The following is a 25,575-nucleotide window of genomic DNA, read 5'->3' on the forward strand; positions in this document are numbered from 1 at the left end:
CTCCCTCTCCTTTCTTTCTCCCTTCTGCTTGATGTCTCTGCTTTTGCTACTAAATGCAGGAGAAAGGAATTAGAAAATACCCTTCAGGCTGGAACAAAAGGGAAAGGGAGCTGGTTGCATCTTTTTGTTTGAAACCTCTAACAGCTCCAGCCCTGACTAGGTGCTCAGTTACCGGCCTGTGTCTCTAGCTGTTCTGGGAGCAGTTTTAGAGGGAAGTTGTGCTGTCACATCAAAAGTAACAACTGTAAACTGGACTTACCTTCCTTAAGAATCCAATTCCTTATCTAGACATATTGCTGTCCACAACAACATTATTTCCCAGACATAGAGTTTCATAATAATTTTATTTTCCTTTCTCCTTTGCCCCCCATCCAATCACCAGGTCATACTGAACCTGGCCGCCCACTGCTCTCCCACATTTTCACCTACTTCTCTTTCTGTACTTGCCAGCTCATCACCTGACACCTGGATTATGTCCAAGGGCTTTTAATTTGACCCCCTGTCTTGAGACTCTTCCCCTTCACACCCCACTGCAGCATAATAAAGCTCTCAAAATTCGGAGGCTTAAAGTAGTAACCACCACTCATCTGCTCACGTTTCTGCAATGTGGGCAGAGTTCAGTGGCAATGGCTTGTCTCTGCTCCACATGTGTTGGTTGGAGCAACTTGACTTGAGGCTGCAGGAATCAAGCTGGCAGTACTGACACATCTGGTGACACTGTTGGGTGGCTGAGCCAGCTGGGGCTGCCTGGGCCTATCTCTTCCCATGATCTTTCATCCCCAGGGCCTCTATCTACCTGGCTTCTCTCTCCAGCAGGCCAGAGAAGCTGGACTTTTTTACATGGTAGCTCAGGATTCCTGGAGGGCCAACACGGAAATGGCAATGTCTCCTAGGGCCTAGGCACAGAAGTTGCACTGTCTCACTTTTATTTCATTCAATTCACAAGTCTAGCCCAGATTTAAGGGGAGGGGACAAACTCCACCTCTTGATGGGAAAAGTGACAAAATAACATTGCAGAAGGGCACATAGGATGGAAGGCTTTTTGTGTGACCATCCACAATAAAATAAAATCCATATTCTAGCACTTATGTTTCTACCTTAATGGATTCCAGTCTACTCAAAAATAGACTGGTCAGCCCTATAAAAAGTTAATTTCCCATCTATAAGTATATTCAAGGACAGATTGGGTGGTATAGGGGTAGCATCAAATCCAACTCTACCATCTACCTTTCCAATAGCATTGCAAATTTGTAAGGAGAAAGATGACTCAATAAATCAAGAAAAGTATGGACATATGTCAATCATTTATTTGTGGTGAAGAATCCTTTTTTTTTTTTTTAGTGGAGAATCCTTGTAAATGCTAACTTCACATTGTAGACCACAATGATTTTCAAATGTTTACCTTAGACTTACCACCTGTGGAAGCAAACACCAGTGTCTCACTTTGTGAGCACAGTTTCTCATCATAGCAGAATTCTCACTCCTTTGTCAGACTATACATTCTGGCTAGTGTCATCTTGTCTCCGGAAGTTACTGCTGTGTAACTACTTTGTTTATCAGTCCTACTCCATTTCTCACTCCTGACACTTTTTTTTCTCCCACCAGATGAGCTTGTTCTTGTTTCACAAAGACAACCAGCTATTAGTCTTGAATGCTTTCAACTTTCTGCTCCATATGTGTCCTTAGCTTTGCCCCTCTTTACTGCCCCCACCCTAGCCCCAGCCTTAGGAAACAAGAAACCCCTTCTATCCAAGGGTTATCCATCCATCCACCCCTTCTCTAAGTTCCACCCTCCCTCATCTTCTCAGTAATACTATTCCATCAATTAAGCCCTAATTTTTCTACATCTTCAACTCATCACTCTCTGAGAACCACTTCTTTTCCTCCAGCTTATAAAATATCCATATTTCAGGGCTTCCTTGGTGGCGCAGTGGTTGAGAGTCCGCCTGCTGATGCAGGGGACACGGGTTCGTGCCCCGGTCCGGGAGAATCCCACATGCCGCGGAGCGGCTAGGCCCGTGAGCCACGGCGGCTGAGCCTGCGCGTCTGGAGCCTGTGCTCTGCAACGGGAGAGGCCACAGCAGTGAGAGGCCCGTGTATCACAAAAAAAAAAAAAAAAAAAATTCATATTTCCCTTATCTGGAATAAACTTCCTAATCTCTACCCCCCTAGCAAACTATGACCTCATCTTCTTTCAAGTTCTTACAGCCAAGCTTCAAAAGTAATCTCAGCTTGTCTTTGCAATCTCATCAAAATCCACAGTTAATATTTACTGAGGACTTGTAAGGAAACTAGAACTGTTCTAAGCATTTTACCCACTTGATCTCATTACTCCTCAATAACAGCCTTGAGATGGTTCTATTTTTATTCTCAGTTGGTAGAAGAGGAGACTGAGGCAGACAGATATTTAGTAACCTGCCCACAGTCAACAGCTAGTGATTGGCAGAGTTTGGGTTTGAACTTGGATGGTCCACCTCCAGAGTCTGTGGACTCATTCATCAGACTTCAGCGACTCAACTATTCATGCTGTTCAGTCCACTGCAGTCTGGCTTCTGCCTTTACTGCTTCCCTGAAACTGCTCTCACAAAATCACCAAGGCTATGCTAGTTGCCAATTTCAATTGACACCTGTTGGTACTCATCTAAGGTGGCTGACAAATTATTTGTGAAGAGGGATGAGGAACAATGAAACTGAAAAGGGAAGAAAGAGGGCAGAGACTTTCCATCTCCTGTTCAGGTTGGGAAGGCAAAGTATGGGAAATTTGGTCCTTGTCCAGCATGGCTGAGACCAAGAAAATGGATCTTTTCTCCTGCCCATTCATGGCTTATGTATTTTAGAACAAATTTCTGCATGGAAACATCTGAAATGTTAGTCAATTCAAATCACAAACTCACAAATAAAGGCAAGTGTTCATTGTGCTTGCGAGTCACTCCACAAATCGAGTGTTTACCTCCTTATACACCAATTTTGCAAGGGCTGTTGAATGCCCTTACTCATTAACACCTGCACAGAACACGGGCCTGCAAAGTGCTATGGCTGTTAGAAGAACTTCATAAAACTCAGTCTTATAACAATTGGTCAATTGTGTTGAAATGTGCAACTACTGAAAGAAGTCCCCATTGTTAAAAAAAATAACCTTCATCCTGTTTCAAGTTCGAAAACAGAACTTAGACGTTCTTGTGAAAGCTGTTTGGAAAAATACAATGACAACAAGAAGTTTCACAAATTATGCCAAAAGACTGAAGAATGTAAAACAAAGGGCAAATAGTTCATTCTTAGATATTTGAATATTTTTCATTTCTATCTCATTTAGTCAACAAATGTTTATTGAATGCTAAGTGTATGCATGTTGCCATACTCTGTGCAGAGAGAGATCTGAGAAAAAACAGGCCCTACACTTTTCAGCTTTAAATGCTAGCGCTCACTATATGTGCAAACTGGTGAACATTTGTTCATCCATGAGGCATATGCCGATTGCCCACAATGAGTAGATATGTCACTGCCTTTAAGGATCCTACTTTTGAGGAGCTTATAAATCACTGGATAAAAAAGACAAGAATACCATGAACAATAATACAAAGTAGGAAAAATATTTTTAAACACTTGGAACAGCTATAAGCATACAGTAAGCATTCGATACATATCTGTTAAATAAACAGTCAGTGCTATAACATAAGTTCATGTTAAGTGCTACAAACACTAGAATAAGGAACTCAGTGGGTGTTTCAGTGTATCAGTGAAGATATATTTGAACTGGACCTGAAAGAGATTCAGACTACCATTGATAGGCATGGAGAAAAATGTTCCAGGGCAAAGCCATGGAGGCAGGAAAACCCAAAAGACATGTGACCAGTTGCTTTTGCCTGGATTGGGAGGTTAACCAAGAAGTTAGTATTTTAATCAATAGATAATGAGGAACCAGCAACATTATTGAGGAGTAGTAGGAAAGGATTAGAACTTTGACTTAAGAAGGTGAATTGGCAACGGGGTGTTAACTTAGACAGGAGGGGTGAGATTCTGAGAGGGTAAGAAGAAACCAAGTCCTGCTTGTCTTTCTGTCAACAACCAGCACAAGGCCTGGCTGTCAGTCAGTAGAATAGACATCTGCCATCTGCTTACAGCATCCAGTTCCTGCTTCTGGTAAAAGGACCTGAGCAAAATCATCTTCGTCCCATGCTCAGCCCAGTTGGAGCTGATCCTAGCTCCAGGGGAGAACAGTTCACCCAGGCAAAACCTTGGCCTCAGTGATGGGTTCTTCAGATGGACATGTGAACTGACTTGGACTAAAGTAATCAGAACTTTAGTTTTTGTCCAAATTCTTGGGGAAGAAAGCCCTTGATTTTTCTTCCTCTTGGATTTGGGTAAGTATGAGGGAAAAACCTGTTTGAAAATAGAGACAACACAGGAGAAAATGTATTTTATGCGTGTGATATAGTAACTTCCTAAGTTGCTTAAGCCATTTTTAGCTGGAACTTTCATCTAACTTGGAAATAAAAAGGATCCTGGATGATACAATAAGAGCTTTATTTAAGGAATAAACATAAGAATGGGTGATTGGTTTTATATGCAGAAACAGAATAGACCTAGTAGGAGAGGAGGCCAGTCTTTTGTTAGACTATCTACCATATCATGCCCCATTCCTAGATGCCGGCAGTCAATTAGTTTCACTTAGAATCTCTTTCACCCATGAGCTATGATTCATTTCCACCCAACAGTATTATGATATGTTTCTAGTAAGTCAATCACAGAGAAAGAATCACAGTACTAGGCACACAGTAGCAATGCAATCAATCCTTTGATTGATGTGTGGCAGAACCTAAGCTTTAGAGAGAAAACAAGTCATGAAGGATCCTGTTTCCAAAAAAAAGTATAGTTTCGCTGCAAGTGAAAAGAGGTTAATACTGGAAATGCTGCTCAGCTGGACTAAATAATCTCCACTGGGCAAATGCTAGAGAAGCAAAAGGGGCCATTTTCGTTTGTGCCTACCGGAAGCAATGGCTCCATTAATACAGAAAAAAAAAAAAATCAAATACCCATCAGAACATTTCAAACTTTTTTCATTATAGGAGCTTACTACAAACCAGTCACAGCCACTCAGTATTCCCTGTTGGGTATTCCACTGCCAAGGCTTTGGCTGTTCTGAAATGAAGTAACTGCTCTCCTCTGCCTCACCTGTCATCAAATCGGTGGGCTTTATACATCATTCATAAGCCTCTGGTGTTATTTATCGTGAATCTCCCTGGCTCAAGTCACATTTGATCAACATACTGAGATACAAGTGTTCTAGCCACTAAACAAAACTTTTGTAAGAAGAGAAATGATTTGAAACATGTTCTGGATTCAGCTTTCCTTAATACAGTTAACTGGATTAGCTGCCAGGTATCTGCCTCTTTGTGAATTATTTGATAAATTTGTGACTTTTCCCCCCCAAGGTTCTGAATTGAATTTATTCAATATTTACTGAGTGCCTACACTATGCAAGACAATGTGCTGGATCCTGGGGCAATCTGATGTTTTGTGCTATTAGATATCCTAGAAATCCATAATAAAGTAGCAAAAATGTAAATGAGGAGGACATGAAGGAGGAAACAGGAGGAGGTGTGTTGTGTTAGGGTAGCAATAAACAGGGAAAAAGAAGTCTTTCAACAATAGTCTTTTGTTAGGGAAAAACCCCCCAACAATTTTGGCTAAGTCCCAGGCTAAATCATTGCAACACATAACCAGAGGAATTTAAAAGAAATAGATACAATAATTGTCTCCTGCATAAATAATATTATTTTACTACTTAGCTAATAATATTGTAATAATCAATAAGTTATCCTTCGTGTCACTTTTTCTTTTATACTACTGAGGCAGAAAAAGCAATGAGTCCCCATCTGCAAATACAGTGGAAAGACTATTATTTTTCGTGGGTGATGCCAGAGTATCTCCCTTCCTTCCTCCTTGCCTCTCTTGATTCTGTCCTTCTTTTCTTGCCTCCTTCGTTTCTTTATTTCATAAATATTTACTCAAAACCACTAAAAGGTTTAGGAGAAATTTCCATAGTTTTTGCTATTGATTAGAAACCCCTTCTAATTAACTACACTGGCCCTTCATATTCTGGACCTGGAATTCCATAGCCCCTCAATCTCAAATGATAGGTGTCTAGATTCTCAGTATAACAGAGAAAAGACGTATTTTGGTAAAAAATGAGTAAAGAACAGGAACAAAACTATGACTAAACCCCCATTTATAAGTCCTTTTAGTGTGTGGGTGTGAGGTAGGAGCCTCGAGAGTTTACATCATTTCATTTACTGCAGGGCTGGTATATTGAGTGATGAGAAGCTGACAAATTTGGGGGCAAATCTCCCTCAATACGCTTACAACAAGAAATACATACAACATTGTCTTTTTGCAGGGTGTTCTATTTAGTAAAATTCAAGGCTAAAGGATTTTTTGCTTCTTACTGTATGAATCTAGAAGGCTAACAGGCTCTTCATCAATGTGACCCAAATAGCCATTTAAATCATAGGCACTAAACAGTTTGGAAGTAAAGGCTTTATCTAGTTGCTAACCAGTACTTAGGTGAGGGTCTTGGCTCTCTGCTTTCATTTTCTCAAGATTTTATGAACCCAAGACTTTTCACAAATGGGCAAACTGATCTAAACCCATCCTCACTCACTCTGCTTACTGTTGTAGAACTGAAAGGAAGGAGGGTGGAAGGAGGGAAGGCAAGGAGGAAGAATGATTGATTCTGGTATATATAATACCATAATTTTAGCAAAAAAAGATTTTCAGAAAAAAAAAAGAAAACATGAGAGTGTCAGCAAGAGCTTGCATAAATACCAATATTTGGCATTTCAACGCAAGGTACTTACAGGTGGAGTTACATAAAGAGCAAATAACCTTATCTGAACACTGCTGTGGACTTTCAGTCAATTGATGCAATCAAAATTGCATTTTATTTCATTTTATTTTAATTTATGTATTACCTCTTTCTAAAATTGTTTCAGGCATCAGTTCAATCACTATGTATTTAAGCACCTGTATTAAATTCAAGAAACAATTTTTTACAAACAACTTTCTCTTAATTAAGGGAGAAAAAATTGGAGAATATGTGATGAATATAGAATTAGTTGCCTGCTATCCCACTAGTCAGGTGACCACTATTGACAAGTTTACATCTCTTTAATTTCTTTTTCTTATGAGTGAGAGTGTAAAAATTGGAGTCATGTCTTATTCATAATTTTCTATCTCACTTTTTTTCACATAACTTTACTATAGACATTTACTTGATTAACAGATATTTTTCTACTTTACTTTCAATGCCCATTTAATAGTCCATAGTATGACTAGAACATGCTTTATTTAACCAATCCTTTATTGTTGGGTATTTAGGTTATTTCCAACAGGTCTTTTTCCATGGGTACTTTTAGGTCTGATGCAAGCCTGGCAGGGATATTTTCATATTCCCTTTCTGTCCTGTGGTTCTTTGGGATAGAGCCTTCCCACAAAGCCTATTTATCCCACTCATATAAGGATTTTTCAGTTCATGCCCCACAAACTACACTGATGCAACATGTTAAGGAAAATGACTTCTGTCTAAATTATCTGATGAGAGATTCTCACTCGAGGCATGAGCATAATAAAAAAAACCAAAAGGAACAAGAATGGAAGATTTCATTATTATGGAAAGATGTCTAACTCTTCTGATTACCTATTTGGTTTCTCTTTTGCTTAATTTGATCAGTTAAATGCCAATTTTCCAAATCCTTGACACTCTCAGGCTCAAAGGTTTACATTTGAACAGCTACAATATCTTAGCAAAGTTCCAATAAAAAATATAAAATCTTTCTCATTGATATTAATCTTTAGAGTTAGGTAGTTTTTAGATCCTAATTATTGCTGAACACAAAACAACATTGTAAAACTAAAATTAAATTTAAAAGCTAAATCTAAACATATTTTACCAAATTCTGTTTCTTCGTATACTCACAATAACTTCATATCCTCATAATCATATTTTTTCACTGAGCCCTATATCTATTTTGTCACCAATTAGACTTCATGTATCTAAATCCACATAGATTGAAAAAACTGACTGACTCTCAATTTGCTGAGTGCTTGAGTTGTCTCTAACTGTTCACTAATATAAAAAATTCTGCAATGAACATCTTAGTTTTTTTATTCCTCTAAATGATTTCCTTAGGCTAAATCCCCAGAAGTGTAAATATAGGATTAAAGGATATAGACACGTCTATGTATTGCCAAAATGCTTTTTAAAGCAACTGTATTGCTACCAATAGGATATGAGTTCAGCAGCTTCACCAATATTGTACCAGCAGTGACTATTATACTTTTAAGAGAATTTCTAATCTACAGATGTAAAATGATAACTGCTCATGGGTTTTAAACTGTGTATTTCTATGAGTTGCTCTCTCAAGAACCCCGGGGAGCTATGTGCTGGATTCTCATTTGGTGAAGTGGTAGTCAGAACAAGCAGATATGTAAATAAAGTGGGTCACTCCAGAGCAATTTCAGCTCATTGAGACATCTCTCCTCTTCTAAATAAGAGATGATCCGGGGAGTTGATACAAGTTTGTATCTCCTTATATCTGAGTCAGTGTCATCATCACAATGATTTAAAACAACTATTTGAAATTGAAGGTCAGTTTTTCTGGAGACTAACAATATTCAATCTAGATTTATTTGATATTAAGGCTATTACAAACCACCACAGGGAGAAATGTTTGTTATGACACAATTTATTTCTATATGAGCTTTCTTTATACCAAGGTCATAAACATTTTACAGTGATACATAAGGTAATGGTCCCTGTAGAATGCTGATTTTTCAATGTTTATTTAACTTGGAATGAAAAATTGGTTATTTTATTTTCTGGCAGGTAACAGCTGACTTTCCAACAACTACGTTAAAGAAAATAATCCCTGAGGTTAAGAAAGACCAGAAAGAACGTAGACCTGGAACATCATGATTTACCCTCTCCCAGTGCCTCACACAGAACTGAGGAAATGCAACATTACGGTGAAAACAAAGGAGGATTGGAAAAGAATAGGAAACAATAGCAATCCTCACTAACAAGGAAAACCTGTCAACCAAGGAATATTTGTTCCTAAAAGAAGTGAAAAACACTCTCTTGTCTTTTTCCAGTAAGTATGCAATTCCTCAGCTACTTTCAGGGTACCGCTGATACAACATTTAAATGATAAAGTAAGACAATTTGAAGTTCACCATATCAAATACAGCAACGGCTCCCAGTGAACTAACTAGAAAGAAGAATCAATGGCTGTATTGTTGAATGTTTTAGGCCTCAGGTAGTATTTTCACAAATTAAATTTATAACCAGCTGGCTTGCTTGCTTTTACTATTTCATTGAAGTCAAAACATCAGCTCCCCATTGAGATGATACTGACAGTTTTCAGATAGACTTCTTGGCTTTCTCTTTTAACCCCATTCCCTCATCTTAGCATAGAAACTCTGGGAAACTCTTGCTTCCAAGGGAATAAAGGGTAGGTAGGGTTCTTTTAAAAGCACATAGAAGTAAATCAGTTGGTCAGTGGTAAAGCCTTTTATTCTCCAAGGACACAAGTTCAGGAGAAAGCCTCATTGGGTTGTAGGGCAAATGACTCAATATCTAAAATGCAGGAAATTCAATGCTTGATTGTTATTTACTTGAGGGTTTCCAAAGTCCTTTGCTAATATATAGTTCATTTATTCCTCCTCCTTCTCCTTCAAATTCCATTCTCTTTAATCTTTTACCACTGGAAGGGAAGAAACGGATCCCAATCAGATTTTATTTTCCGCAATTTATAGAATGCCTGCTTTTTAAAACATGTTTGAAGCTTTGATAAGATCAAACATGATGGCAAATGAGACTTTTGGCAAAGTTGATGGCAAAAACAAAGAGGCTTTTGGGAGATGGAATAGTGGGAAGAATGCTTCTGACTTAGATGAGGCCAAGTTCAAATCTTAGTTCTGAAGCTAGCTGTGTAATCCTGCACAAGACACTTATCCTCTTCAACTCTCAGCTTCTCCATCTATAAAATGGAATTAAGAGCTACCTTATAGGGACTTCCCTGGTGGCACAGTGGTTAAGAATCCACCTGCCAATGAAGGGAACACAGGTTCGATCCCTGATCCAGGAAGATCCCACATGCTGCGGAGCAACTAAGCTCGTGCACCACAACGTCTGAGCCTGTGCTCTAGAGCCCGCAAGTCACAACTCCTGAGCCCGTGTGCCACAACTACTGAAGCCCACGCGCCTAGAGCCCATGCTCTGCAACAAGAGAAGCCACCACAACGAGAAGCCTGTGCACCGCAGCGAAGAACAGCCCCCGCTCGCCGCAACTAAAGAAAGCCCGTGCGCAGCAATGAAGACCCAACACAGCCAGAAATAAATAAATAAATTTATTTAAAAATAATAATATTGTTTAAAAAAACAAAGAGCTACCTTGTAGAGCAATTGCAATGACTAAATAAATGATATAATGTAAAGATCCTAGTATGACGCCTGTCCAATACAAAGTGTGGCATATAGCAGGCAATGAATAAATGGCCACTGGCTCTGTTATTGCTGTTGCCAGGGTTTAGGTTATCACCCATACTCTTTCATTCTTCCTGAGAACAGATGACAACACCCAACTAGGACTCGCAAATTGGGGGCTGGGGGCAAATTTGTTAGCAAGACAGTTCCCTCATTCTTCCACAGGAGTCTTCCTCCCAGGATACCTGCCACAAAGCCTAGTGAACTGGGTAATTAACGACTAAGGCTGTGACCCCTTCATGGGTCGTGATCAACATCACCCACAATGACAAGTATTTATTGAGCATTTCAAGTATGTGTTAGATAGACATAAAATATATTTGTAGGAACCAGCGGTTGTGGTTTTAAATACCTTTCCATATTGATTAATCAGATGGCCTCCTGGAAACATATATAAAAATAAATAAGTCTTCTGAAATTGTTTCAACTGTGTCTGTCAGAAAATTAGCTAAGGCATAAGTCAAGAGAACTGGAAGATTTTAAAGGAAGACGTTAGAGTGAAAGTGGTGCTCTGTCAAGGCACACAACGCTGAAGGGATGATCTAGAAAGAAGTGGGCAGGGTAGAGAAACCATGGTGATATGCTGTACCCCAGACCTGGCAACAGTGGGGCAGTGGAGAAACAAGAGGAGGGGCAGCGGTCACTGGAACACAGAGACAGAACAACTGTGTGGAGACAGTGCCTGAAAGGAGCTCTGATTTTCGGCACAGCAACAGAGCCTGCCTGGCATGACTTTGCAAGGAGGGAGCTGGGAGAATAAATACTCCTACCTCATTCTCCTCCTTCCTTCTGATCTCCTGCCAGGCCACCCACTGGCTAAACCCAACCAGAGGGCAGAGAGCAAAGGAGTCCTTGGCTGCAATCCATATGGGCCGACCTCCCAGGGCAGAGAGCTAGGTGCAGATCATAGAGTGGGCCTGGAGGGCAGATGGAGGACCTTCCGTCTACCCATAGACCCAGGCAAGATGGAACCAGTCTTAAAGTGGGAAAATAGACCAGGTGATCCTTTAGAGCAGGAATGGTATTGCTCACTTTGTAATCCTATTGTCCAATAATTACCTCGCTCAGAGTAAGCACCAACAAATGTTTGTTTTAGGAAGAGCAGTATTGATTGGGTATTCTTCAGTATTGGATTTTTTAAAGAACATTTTCAGTTTGCTACTAAACCAATCAAAAGCTTGTCTCTGCAGAGTCATAGAGAAATATGAAAATAGACAAAGTGACAAAAGTTTGGCATATGAAGTCAAAACTGTCTTATCTCCAACGAGCTGTGCAAGGCAGCTCTGCACATGAATGCATTCCACAGCGAAGTTTGGCTCCCTCACAGCAAGTTGAAGTTTAAATCCTATATTAATGCTATTGACTGATACAAATGGAGCCCCACAATTTACCTAAAGTAGCAGTGCTGTTAGGTTAACATTTGCAGGAGCAAGTTTAAAGAAGAGTACAAAAATGAAATAATCCTGTGAATTTTAAAGTTAAGCTTCCGCTATTAAATTTCTAAAAACTTTCTATGTTTTTCCTATTAAAATTCTCTGTGGTATTTTTATTTTTGATCAGAAAATGTTAAAATAATTGTACTAGGAGAAAAATACCTAAATCTTGGCCATAATTTTTACAAAAGTTGAGTAAATGTAAAATTTTAGGAACTGTTTAAGCAGGACAAGTGACGTTGGGTCACAGGTCACACATTGGGATGTCATTTAGGATGGTGTATTTCAAACAGTAAGCAATATACTTCACATAGCAATCTAGCACACACTCAGATATATACTAAATAACAACATAAAATGTTTTTCTTAGTGTAGATAGTGGTCAAACATTTTGAAATACACTTTCCTAAATGCCAGTGTGGCATTTGCTCTACTTAAAACATGCCTTAATGTATGATATTTAAAAAGTGCTATTGATACAAGTGACTCTTCTATTTATCCATCCATCTGAAACAAATACTTTGTCTTTCTATGTGCCATGCATGCTGATAAGTTGTATTCTTTTCTGGTCTGTTTATTTCTTTAAAAATTGCTGACTACTACCCACTAAATTAATTTCAAGACCCACTAATGGATAGAGATTCACAATTCTAAAAGGTTTGATTTGACTTAGCTTATATACAACTGCCAATTGTGCAGCCTAAAAAAGAAATAATGGGGACTGGAGAAACTAAAGAGAAAAACAACAGGATCATTTATCCAGGGACCTATGGCGATGGCTGGGCCCATTTTATATGAAGAGTTGGGAGAAAGACCAGGAAATAACCTATTAGTTCACTCACACACACATTTTTTTTTTCCATTAATTCAACCACTCATTCCACAGATTTTGAGTTCCTTCTCTGTGTTGTGTCCTAAATATAGAGAGGTAAAAAACACAGCACCTATGCTCTCCAGCAGTTCACAATCCAGGAAGATGGAGACAAGTGTGGGGATAATTATTACACGGATGACATCAGCTGCTTTAGATGTACAGGATGCTGAGGAAGCAGGAGGCCCTGTGATCAGCCAGACTGGGAGAGTCAGGTACACTGCCCACTCCTAGGAGGCCATGCTAAAGACATGCTAGGTACCTTCAAGAACCTGCCCAGCTTGCCTTTTCAGGGCTTCAGTCAGGGTAACCAACGTGTCAATACTTATTCTGCCTTTTACTACTTGAGTGACCTTGAACAGCCTTCTGAGCCTCAGTCTTTCCATCTGTAAAATGAAAAGGTAATGATACCCACCTAGTGAAGTTGTGATAAGGATTAAGTAGGACGATGTAGAATAAGGAGCTTAGCACTGTACCAGAAGTCCAACACATGCTCGCTGCTACTATCACTACCACTGTCAACATCAAGATCATCATTCTGCTTTCTTCCTCAAAGCTGGTGGCAAGAGCTCCCTTGCGAAATGATATCCTGAATGACTGTACTTTTTAAGGCTGGGTCCCTGAACTTGTACAAGCATGGCAGTTGTTCATGCTGAGAGGGAGACCATGGCCTGAAGTCTTATAGAGAAGAACGATGTAGAATAAAGGCTCCAGCATGAAGCATCATTGGTCCCGAGTATCTTTACCTAAAGTTTTAATACTGTCATCTGAAGAGTTTAATTGTGTAATTTTAAGCATTTTGATGCTTTTGAGGCTTCAGGGCACAGGGTATAATTACTTAGAGATGAAATGTAAAATAAGGAGTGAAGAGCTGCCATGGGCAACCACCAGGGGAGAGACAAGTATAAAGCACAGCTCATTAAATTGAACTAAGATTCAAATGATAACTGATTGTTGATCACTATGTGTCTTGCATAGTTAGAGGAGTCTATGGAGAATATGAACTACCAGCAGATATGGGGTATTATGAAGGAACAATTTTATAGACAAGAAGAAAAAACCAGAGGACAGATTAAATAAGACAATGACCAATCTTGACTGCTAAGATTCAATTTCCACTTCCATCTTTCCTAAGTTATATTTTTTATGTTCTGATCTTACTTTAATAAATAAGATATTCAAATAAAATGGTCACAAACATTACTCCTACTCACCTGACTACAGAAGCCTAACCAAACCATGGTAAAATCTACTACCATTCCTTCTCCTACCCATTTACCCAAATGCTTAAATAAAATTAGAAATTCTGAGTCCCCAGCCTATTCACTGGATCTAAAAAGGAATTCATCCCTATTATCAGGCTAATGTTTCCATTGAGAATGATTTTGATGATGTGAAGAGAAAAGTAAATGCTCTTTAAGAAACTACATCTCTATGTATTAAATCAAATAATGAACAATACAGGATGCTGGTTTGGGTGTTTATCTTGTTACCGCTTACAGCAGTTGCTAATGCAAATGAAGAAGAATGAAGCCAGGGCCATTTAACAATTGTCTTTGAAGGCAATGCCAACTCCTGGAAACCCACAGTGATAAAACTTCAGGTGCAATAGTGGGACTTGGTTTTGCAGTGCATCGTTTATTTGCTGGAATCAAAGATTGCCTTATTTTCTTGGACAGATGGAGCTAGGGGACCAATGATCAAAGGGAAAGAAATGAGAAAGGGACTTCTTGGTGAATAGTGGACAAAGAACTTAGCAAAATTTATCCTTGAGACTTTTCCAAGTGGTATAATTTCTAATAAAATAACCACAAGTAGCTTCCATTTTGTCTCAAGTTTTATGCTTAAAACTTCACGGCACAAAGGCAACCTAATTTTAAAATGGGGCAAAAGATTTGACATGTCTCCAAAGAAGATATGTAAATGGCCAAGAAGTAGATGAAAATATGCTCAATCTCACTAGTCATTATGGAATGCAAACCAAAACCACAACGGGATGCCAACATCACATGGATTATGATAGCTATTAAAAAAAAGAAAGAAAAAAATAACAAGTGTTGGCATGGATATAGAGCAATTGAAACCCTCATACTGCTAGAAGAAATGTAAAATAGTGCAGATATGGTATAAAACCATTTGGCAAATTCCTCAATAAGTTAAACATAGATCATCATAAGATGCAACAATTCCACTCTAAGGTATATACCTAAAAGAACTGAAAACTAGTGTTCAATAGTTCAACAAGAATATTCATAGCAGCACTATTCACAATAACCAAAAGGTAGAAAAAATTCAAATGTTCATCAACTGATCAATGGATTAATAAAATGTGGTATATTCCAGACAATGGGATATTATTCCGCCATAAAAAGGAATAAAGTACTGACACATGCTAAAACATGGACAAACCTTGAACATATCATGCTAAGTGAAAGAAGTCAAATACAGAAGACCACATACTGTATGATTCCATTTATATAAAATAACCAGAATAAGCAAATTCATAGAGACAGAAAGCAGATTAATGAGTGAATGTCAAGGGCTAATAGGGAGTAACTGCTTAATTGGTATGGCTTTTCCTTTTGTGGGATGCAAACGATCTGACACTAGATAGTAGTGATGGTTGCACATTGTAAATGTACTAAACATCACTGAATTATACACTTTAAAATGGTAACTTTTATATTATGTGTATTTTAACAGACACACAAGCACACAATGGCAGCTCCAGAAGTCCTATATAGAATTAAGGGAAGTGCTTAAGGGCATCAACACGTTTGAAAAGATCTAGAGGCTTTGCATCAAATCTGTGTTTGCTAAAATAAACAAACGGGACCTAACCAAACTTAAAAGCTTTTGCACGGCAAAGGAAACCATCAACAAAATGAAAAGACAACTTACAAAACAGGAAAAAATATCTGCAAACGATGGAACCAACAAGGGTTTAATTTCCAAAATATGCAAACAGCTCATACAACTCAATATCAAAAGAAAAACAAAAACAAAAACCCAACCCAATCAAAAAATGGGTTAAGACCTAAATAGACATTTCTCCAAAGAAGAAATACAGATGGCCAACAGGCACACAAAAAGATGCTCAACACCACTAATTAATAGAGAAATGCAAATCAAAACCACAATGAGGTATGAACTCACACTGGTCAGAATGGCCATCATCCAAAAGTCTACAAATAATAAATGCTGGAAAGGGTGTGGAGAAAAGGGAACCCTCCTACACTGTTGGTGGGAATGTAAATTGGTACAGCCACTATGGAGAACAGTATGGAGATTCCTTAAAAAAACTAAAAATAGAGCTACTATATGATCCAGCAATCCCACTCCTGGGTATATATCCAGAAAAGGTGAAAACTATTTGAAAGATACATGCACCCCAATGTTCATAACACCACTATTTACAGTGCTCTAGACATGGAAACAACCCATCAACAGATGAGTGGTTTAAGAAGATTATATATATATATATATATATATATATATATAATGGAATATTACTCAGTCGTAAACAAGAATGAAACATTGCCATTTGCAGCCTCATGCATGGACTTAGACAATATCATACTAAGTGAAGGGAGTCAGACAGAGAAAGACAAATATTATATGATATCACTTATACGTAGACTCTATAAAATAATACAATGAATCTACATACAAAACAGAAATAGACTTATAGACATAGAAACCAAACTTATGGTTACCAAAGGGGAAAGGGAGGATGGTAGGAGGGATAAAATAAGAGTATGGGAATAACAGATACAAACTACGATACGTAAAATAAATAAAAAGGATTTATGTATAACACAAGGAATTATACTGAATATCTCATAATAACCTACAATGAAAATAATCTGGAAAAAATATATAACTGAATACTTTGCTGTACACCTGAAACTAACAGATTATTGTAAATTAACTGTACTTCAATTTAAAAGAAAACTGTGTTTGCTAAGCATAAACATGATTTTCACTTAATTTGGATATTTACTTAGGATGGCTGGGAGTCAGGGAATGATGGAGATTAAGGAAGGGAGAAACTTATGAGAACTATCCCACAGTACTGCTAAATGCTAAATGCACATGTTAAAACATCTCATAGAAGTAGCCAGTGTTTCCATTTTTAAATAATCAATATGGGATGCTATTTCTTACAGTGGATGCACAGAAAATAAAATAGACTTTTTGCATTCAACCAAGTTCATATTTTGTTATCTGTATTTATTTAAATGAGCATAGCCTATAATTTCTGCTTGCAGTGTCACCACTTTTCTCCCCTGTAATATGGAAACACTGCTAATTTCCTTCTCCACTCTCCTGGCAATTTTTATTGTTTTGTACAGTGATAGGGAACAAGCATGCTTACAAACTTGTAATAAACTACTCCCTCCCAGCAGCCCACAATCAATCCCATTCTATCCCCATATTTCTGTTAGACAGGGGTGCCTTATTGTCTAAGGACACTATTTTAATTTGCCAGGCCATCTTGAACTAAGTTTAAAAACTAGGAAAGGGGACTTCCCTGGTGGCACAGTGGTTAAGAATCCGCCTGCCAATGCAAGGGACACGGGTTCGAGCCCCGGTCAAGGAAGATCCCACATGCCGTGGAGCAAATAAGCCCATGTGCCACAACTACTGAGCCTGCATTCTAGAGCCCGCAAGACACAACTACTGAGCCCGCGCACCTAGAGCTCATGCTCCACAACAAGAGAAGCCACCGCAATGAGAAGCTGGTACACCTCAACGAAGAGGTCACCACAACTAGAGAAAAGCCTGCATGCAGCAAAGATGACCAAATGCAGCCAAAAATAAATAAATAACAATAATAAATTTATTAAAAAAAAAACTAGGAAAGGGAAGAAACCAAATTTCTCAGAACTGATAGCTTAGAAGTTCTTTCTATACAACTTAAGCAGAGGTATGTTCACTCATAGTGATATTTACTGACATGCTAGGAGTATATAAATCCCAGATATAGTACATTTTCCTGAATTGTCAGTTTCTTTCCATGATAAGGGATCTAAGAAATTATTTTTATATTAAAACAGATACTCTATGGAGCAAGATGCAAGATCCATGTGTATTCTTAAGATTATACAAGACTTAAAAAAAAATTTCTCACCAGTTTCCAGACACTGAAGAGGTAGGTTCATTCTCCTCTGCCTTCAGGAATACATAAAAGCACTTTTGTAAACTGCAGTAGAACATATAAATTTGCAGCAATGTAGCATTGGGCCCACTGGTGCAACAGTATGAGGGTCTCAGCTAATGCCACACAGAGGAGTCACAACCTTATTGCAGAAATGTATTGCATTTGGAAGTTTTAGCTGCAGCAGAGAAGAAGAAAAGAAATAAAAGGAATCCAAATCGGAAAAGAAGAAGTAAAGTTGTCACTGTTTGCAGATGACATGATACTATACATAGAGAATTTTAATGATGCTACCAGAAAACTACTAGAGCTAATCAATGAATCTGGTAAACTTGCAGGATACAAAATTAATGCACAGAAATCTCTTGCATTCTTATACACTAATGATGAAAAATCTGAAAGTGAAATTAAGGAAACACTTCATTTACCACTGCAACAGAAAGAATAAAATAGCTAGGAATAAAACCTACCTAAGGAGGAAAAATGACCTGTATGCAGAAAACTATAAAACACTGATGAAAGAAATTAAAGATGATACAAACAGATGGAGAGATATACCGTGTTCTTGGATTGGAAGAATCAACATTGTGAAAATGACTATACTACGCAAAGCAATCTACAGATTCAACGCAATCCCTATCAAATTACCACTGGCATTTTTCACAGAACTAGAACAAAAAATTTCACAATTTGTATGGAAACACAAAAGATCCCGAATAGCCAAAGCAATCTTGAGAAAGAAAAACGAAGCTGGAGGAATCAGGCTCCCTGACTTCAGAATATACTACAAAGCTACAGTAATCAAGACAGTATGGTACTGGCACACAAATAGAAATATAGATCAATGGAACAAGATAGGAAGCTGAGAGATAAACCCACGGACATATTTTTGATAAAGGAGGCAAGAATATACAATGGAGAAAAAGTCTCTTCAATAAGTGGTGCTGGGAAAACTGGATAGCTACATGTAAAAGAATGAAATTAGAACACTCCCTAACACCATAACACAAAAATAAACTCAAATGGACTAAAGACCTAAATGTAAGGCCAGACACTATAAAACTCTTAGAGGAAAAGATAGGTAGAACACTCTATGACATAAATCACAGCAAGTTCTGTTTTTGACCCACCTCCTAGAGAAATGGAAATGAAAACAAAAATAAACAAATGGGACCTAATGAAACTTAAAAGCTTTTGCATAGCAAGGAAACCATAAACAAGGCAAAAAGACAACCCTTAGAATGGGAGAAAATATCTGCAAATGAAGGAACTGACAAAGAGCCAATCTCTAAAATTCACAAGCAGCTCATGCAGCTCAATATCAAAAAAACAAACAACCCAGTCCAAAAATGGGCAGAAGACCTACATAGACATTTCTCCAAAGAAGATATACAGATTGCCAACAAACACATGATAGAATGCTCAACATCATTAATCATTAGAGAATTGCAAATCAAAACTACAATGAGATATCATCTCACACCAGTCAGAATGGCCATCATCAAAAAATCTACAAACAATAAATGCTGGAGAGGGTGTGGAGAAAAGGGAACCCTCTTGCACTGCTGGTGGGAATGTAAATTGATACAGCCTCTATGGAGGACAGTATGGAGGCTTCTTAAAAAACTAAAAATAGAACTACCATACAACCCAGCAATCCCACTACTGGGCATATACCCTGAGAAAACCATAATTCAAAAAGAGTCATGTACCACAATGTTCATTGCAGTTCTATTTATAATAGCCAGGACATGGAAGCAACCTAAGTGTCCATCGACAGATGAATGGATAAAGAAGATGTGGCATATATACAATGGAATATTACTCAGCCATAAAAAGAAATGAAATTGAGTTATTTATAATGAGGTGGATGGACCTAGAGACTGTCATACAGAGTGAAGTAAGTCAGAAAGAGAAAAACAAATACCGTATGCTAACACATATATATGGAATCTAAAAAAAAAAAAGGTTCTGAAGAACATAGGGGCAGGACAGGAATAAAGATGCAGACATAGAGAATGGACTTGAGGACATGGGGAGAGGGAAGGGGAAGCTGGGACAAAGTGAGAGAGTGGCATGGACATATATACAATACCAAATGTAAAACCGATAGCTAGTGGGAAGCAGTCTCATAGCACAGGGAGATCAGCTTGGTGCTTTGTGACCACCTAGAGGTGTGGGATAGGGAGGGTGGGAGGGAGACACAAGAGGTGAAAGGTATGGGAATATATGTATATGTATATCTGATTCACTTTGTTATAAAGCAGAAACTAACACACCATTGTAAAGCAATTATACTCCAATAAAGATGTTAAAAAAAAAAAGAAAGAAATGTATTGCAGTTAGTTCACAAAGTGTTTGTATATATATAATTCATTCAATCCTTACAATGCCTTTGCGAGGTTGGCATTTCATGGAGAGTGGTAAGGAAGCTCTGAAAAACTTACGCAACTTCATTGAGTAGGATAGTAACAGTTAGACTAAGAATCCAAGGTACCCTAAAAGGCGAAGCAAAATGCTGGGCTGAAAGAGAGATGGAGTATTTCTTCAAAGTCAGTAGTTAGAGAACTACTCATCCCTCAGAGGGGAGGCAGAGCTCTCATCTAGAGTAACTGAAATAAAGAGAGGCAGTGGCACAATGGAAAGTGGGGGTAAAACCTGGTAGCTAAAACTCACAAATATGCACACTGAATGGCAAGATCCTCAGCATTCAGTAACCAAGGTTATATCCCCAGGAGAGTGGGGAGTTTCCTGAGAAATTGCATGTTCTCCCTAGAGTAAAACCTACATATACAAAATTAAGAGTCCTCAAAAGAGCTGGATCAGCAAGACCAAGCTACAGTGAACACAAAACCTACCACCAACACACAACTTTCAGTCAGTTTTCATTCTCTGCTTTATTCTTAAATATAAATCAGCAGCAGAAAGATCGCCATAAATTGAGGAAAGCTTCCAAAATGAAAGCCAAAAATCAAAAACAAAACAGAAAAAGAGGAAATGGTAAAAAAGTATATGCACACATAATATGTGCAGGAAACATAAAAAATGTAATGACATGACCATAAATAAAAAAGATACTGCATCCATAAAAAAAGAACAGGTTGTTATGGAACAGAAATAAAACTGAGAATGCAAAAGAACTCTTGAAAGGAAAAATTTAATAGCTGAATATCAAAAACCTAATCATTAGAATATACATTTAAGTAAACCTGCTCAAAAAGCAGAATAAAAAAGCAAAGAGAAAAGAAAAGGAGAGAAAACAGAGAACAAAGCCATATCTAATATAAGATTAACAGAGGTTTCAGAAAGAGAGCTGAAATAAAATAGATAGAATTATCAAAGAAATAGTTCAAGGAAAATTTCCCAGAGTGTAAGAACAAACCAGAATCTGCATATTCAAACTGCTTGCTGAAGCCTAGCACAGTTCAGTTAAAAGGACCCACACTTAAGGCATATTACATTGAAATCATGACTCCAGAGATGATGAAAAATGCTTAAAATTTCTAATGAGAAAAAGTCAGGGTCAGGCACAAAGGAGCAAAATGTCTGAAACTAATCAAGATAGTATCAGACCTCCTAACCTAGCAATGATGGCACAATTCCTCCAAAATTCTCAGGGAAAGGATTTCTCAGCTAAATTCCATTCTTAACAAACTATTGGTTCAGCAGGAGGGTAGAATAAAGACTTGTTCAGAAAAAAAATGCAAAGCAACTCATCTTTCTTATTCACCCTTTCTTAGGGAGCTCCTGGAAGATGTCCTAGAGGCAAAATGAAGGATTTGCCAAGAAAGAGGAAGACAAGGATCTGAGAAACCAGAGGTGCAACAACAAATGTGATGTGGGGATCCTATAATGTCAACTATGCAAGATAGCCTGGAGAACATATGTTTGAATACTCAGGGAAAGATACTGATGTGGCACGTGGCAGTGCTGACGGACTGTTTAGAAAAACTATGCAAGTAAAAATACAAGGCATTTAATATCACCGGAAAAAGTTTTTCAGGAAAAGAAACACAACCATGGCCTATTTCTTGCCTTTGCAATAAACATTATTTATACAGTTTTAAAACGCTGAACTTTTGCTTTAACTAAAAATTATGACAAAGGTATAACCGGGAGAATGGGTGAAGAATGTGTGTGGGGACATGAGAGAGAAAAATTCTCAACTGCCATCCCAGGAATTTCATAGGAGATGTCTAAAGTTGAGACACCAGAGACATATATGTATGTTATTTAAAAACATGGATGTAAAGAGTATCATCCGAAGATGAGAAGTGATTGCCCCTAGATGTAAGAATAAGGAGTGGGGAGTGGTGGATGAGCTGCGATTTTTAAACAGACTTTTAAGTATACACAAGCATTCTTTTCATAAAAAATAACTCCATGTTGTCCTATAATAATAGAGGATTAAAATTTTTGATATAACCAATATAAGACTGGTTATCAGCCATCAAATACCATATCACAAAACATCTGTATCCAAAAGAAAGAATGTTCATGATATATTGTTGAGGGGAAAATAAAAGTAGGCTACAGCAGTATATCTTGTATAGTCCCATTTTTGTAAAACACGGACACATATAGACACACACACAGTGGGTATATGCTGTAGATACAAAATGAATAGTCCTCACCCTCAACTTCTAGTCCAGTATGGAGGCACACATATAAGCTGACAGTTTTGATATGATATGTTTGTCAATAGGATGCAGGGATTCGCAAACTTGAGCATGCATCAGAATTACCTGGAGGGCTTGTTTCAACAAAGATTTCAGGGCTCCACCCAGAGTTTTCTGATTAACAAGTCTGGGGCAGGGCCTAAGTAATTTGTTTTTCTAACACAGTCCCAGGAGATGCTGATGCTACTGGCCTGGGACCACACTTCTAGCACCACTGATACTTTTTTTTTTTTTTTTTTTTTGTTTGGCGGTACGCGGGCCTCTCACTGTTGTGTCCTCTCCCGTTGCGGAGCACAGGCTCTGGACGCGCAGGCCCAGCGGGCCATGGCTCACGGGCCCGGCCGCTCCGCGGCATGTGGGATTCTCCCGGACCGGGGCACGAACCCATGTCCCCTGCATCGGCAGGCGGACTCTCAACCACTGTGCCACCAGGGAAGTCCAACCACTGATACTTTTATCTGACATGCTTGGACAGCAAGGGCGTCAAAGGCTTCCTGGAAAAGATGCTCCCAAGTTGCATCTTAAATGGTTCTTAAATGGTCTCCGAAGTTCTCACCAAGTTGGAAAACCATTTTCAACTGCTCACAAAGCTTACCAGAAATTCCAGATTTACCAATGACAAGACTGTACATACTAACTACCAGCATCGTGTTTCTCTGCTTTGGAACAGAATTCTCTAGTCAATACTGGTTATTTCAGACAAATCAGCAGCTCTGCTTGGCATTTTTCTATGTCTTTAATTACCAAAATGGAGAAATGAAAAAATTATTACTTAAGAATTGTAGTTTGATAACCAAAATCTTCTGAGCTAGGGATGACCGGGAGGGGCCCGAGTAAGTCTGGGTCCTGATTCAGTCTAATAAACAGAGGACACAAGACTCGCCAGCTGGTTAAGAGAGAGTCAGGACTACTCCTTGCTGTGACTCTGCTCCCTGTCAGATGTTGTTCCTCTGTTCATTTCTCCAGAGCAGAGGGAAAGTGGAGAAGGACCAATATTAGTGACTTCCTACCAGAGCCCAGACACTGTCTTATGCCCTTGATAGTCCCTGCAATGGTAAGGACATCCCTAGGTGTTTAGGATGGTAAGAATGCATCAAAAAAAACCAATCTCTGCTCACATGTTGGTCAGCTAGTTTCTCCTCATTGATTTTTTCACGTTTTATTTTTTTTTCTAAGGACGAAAATAAAGGAGACATATGATTTGAAATTCAGACAGTATATAATACATCACACAGAAAGTCATTTACTGAGCACAGACTAGGCTGAAGCCACCGTGGTGAGCATTGCCAAGGATAGAGAGATGACCCAGTCATCTTCCAGATAACATAGCACATGTCCATGAGCAAACATGTCATTAGTGGGAATACCACTCCCTGCACTCAAAGTGCATAAGCAGAGGCTGACTGATGAAATGTCTTTGATTTAGGAATCCACAGCCTGGTTCCTCATGGCTGCCCTGTCTCTCACTAGCTGAGTGATCTTGGATAAGCCTCCTTTTCCTTATCTGTAATCAGGAGACAGAAAGATCCCCTTTCCTTGCTTCACAGGGTAGGCATCAAAATCCACTGACATCAAAAACAAGAAAATAGTTTAGAAAATAAAGGTTCTACGCAAATGTATTATGACATTATTGCCAATTTTATCTGCCAGGAATTTTCAACATTATTTTCAAGATTAGAATGGCATATGAAGCTCTTCATGAGCTGATTTCTGAAAACTTCTCCAGTTTCACCACAGTGTTTCATGAAGTTGCCTGCTTCTCACTGGACTGTGTGCCTAGCACAGAGCATGGCCTTGAATTGGTATTGAGTAAAAGTTGTTAAATAAATGGGTAAGCAAATGTTGTAGAAGCTGTATGAGAGAACTGAAGGATACATTTAGAGCATCCAGCCTCATAAACATGGATAGATTGAAAAAACATCTTCTAATATCCCTTTATCTAACTCAAAGGATCTATAATCTGATCAGTTTTTAGAGAGATGAATGCTAAAGACTGGATGTCATGCTAGAAGCTATCAGTTGACTCACTGGGAAAGGAAAAACTCTGGATGGAGATACGATGAAGCCTGTAGTTGGCCACGTCTAGCATAAATTAAAAGCTAACCTCCTTCTCTAGAAAGATGCCAACTTCTTTGCTTCTGATTCTGTGAGAAGCAGAAAGTCAATTCCAGTTACCTGAAACATTGGTATGAACTACTCTAGTAAAACTAACCTAACGAAAATTTGTATTGAGAAATTATTGGAAACACTATTTTCCACAGTTGTTAAGATGCCCAACTGCACCCATTATAGAATCTCCTAGAGAGTGAAAGTAAACAGCACTTAAGTGAAATATAATTCTCTTGCCATCTCTCTTGCGTGGGAGCCTGACCTCTTTGGAATGCGTAAGTCAAGATCAGAAGGCTATTTTCTATCATAATATCTTCATTTTCAAAACATTTTGCTTCAATCTTCATAAAATAACTTTTATGCAGCATCAGGCTGTGCTTTAAAAACTTGACAAGGCTAAGAAATCTAAACCACAGTCCCCTTCACACTTCAGCCAAAGCTTTTGAAAACAGAAAGGAAGATCCTTTTTGGTTTAGGGATTCTTGATGGGGATAGGTTAGGAAAGGGGAGAGATGCTTAGGAACTACAGAGGGCCATGGGTTTCTGGCCATGGTCAGGACTTCTAAGAAGTCCTGCCTTGTACTCTGCAACACGTTCTTACAGACAGAAGGCAGAGCCCTCCCAATTCCAAGCTGAATGAACTGATAAACCCATCACTCTTTAAGGCCAAGTTGGATAACACTGCCTTAACCTGTCCCAGAAACTGTTTGAATTAACAATGATAGCTCTGCTTTTGGCTTTGCTTGGCTTTGTCTTGGTCTGGCCAAGACACTTGGATC

The 25,575-nt window shown here is 38.5% G+C and overlaps 1 protein-coding gene across 11 annotated transcripts in view; it reads right to left on the reverse strand.

Annotated features, from left to right (window-relative positions):
* ST6GALNAC3 (ST6 N-acetylgalactosaminide alpha-2,6-sialyltransferase 3) overlaps nt 1–25,575 on the reverse strand; it is a 602,379-nt gene that overhangs the window by 174,458 nt on the left and 402,346 nt on the right. Inside the window, exon 4 of one of the 11 annotated variants that reach the window (XM_073788233.1) lies at nt 3,536–4,380. The exons of the other annotated variants lie outside the window; for them this stretch is intronic. Within the exon in view, the coding sequence (XP_073644334.1) occupies nt 4,293–4,380 (88 nt within the window). The 3' untranslated portion in view covers nt 3,536–4,292. Of the gene's footprint in view, nt 1–3,535; nt 4,381–25,575 lie in introns of those variants that run through there. 11 annotated transcript variants of the gene reach the window in all.

This window comes from Tursiops truncatus, chromosome 1 (genome assembly GCF_011762595.2).
Source record: "Tursiops truncatus isolate mTurTru1 chromosome 1, mTurTru1.mat.Y, whole genome shotgun sequence".
Classification (NCBI taxonomy): domain Eukaryota; kingdom Metazoa; phylum Chordata; class Mammalia; order Artiodactyla; family Delphinidae; genus Tursiops; species Tursiops truncatus.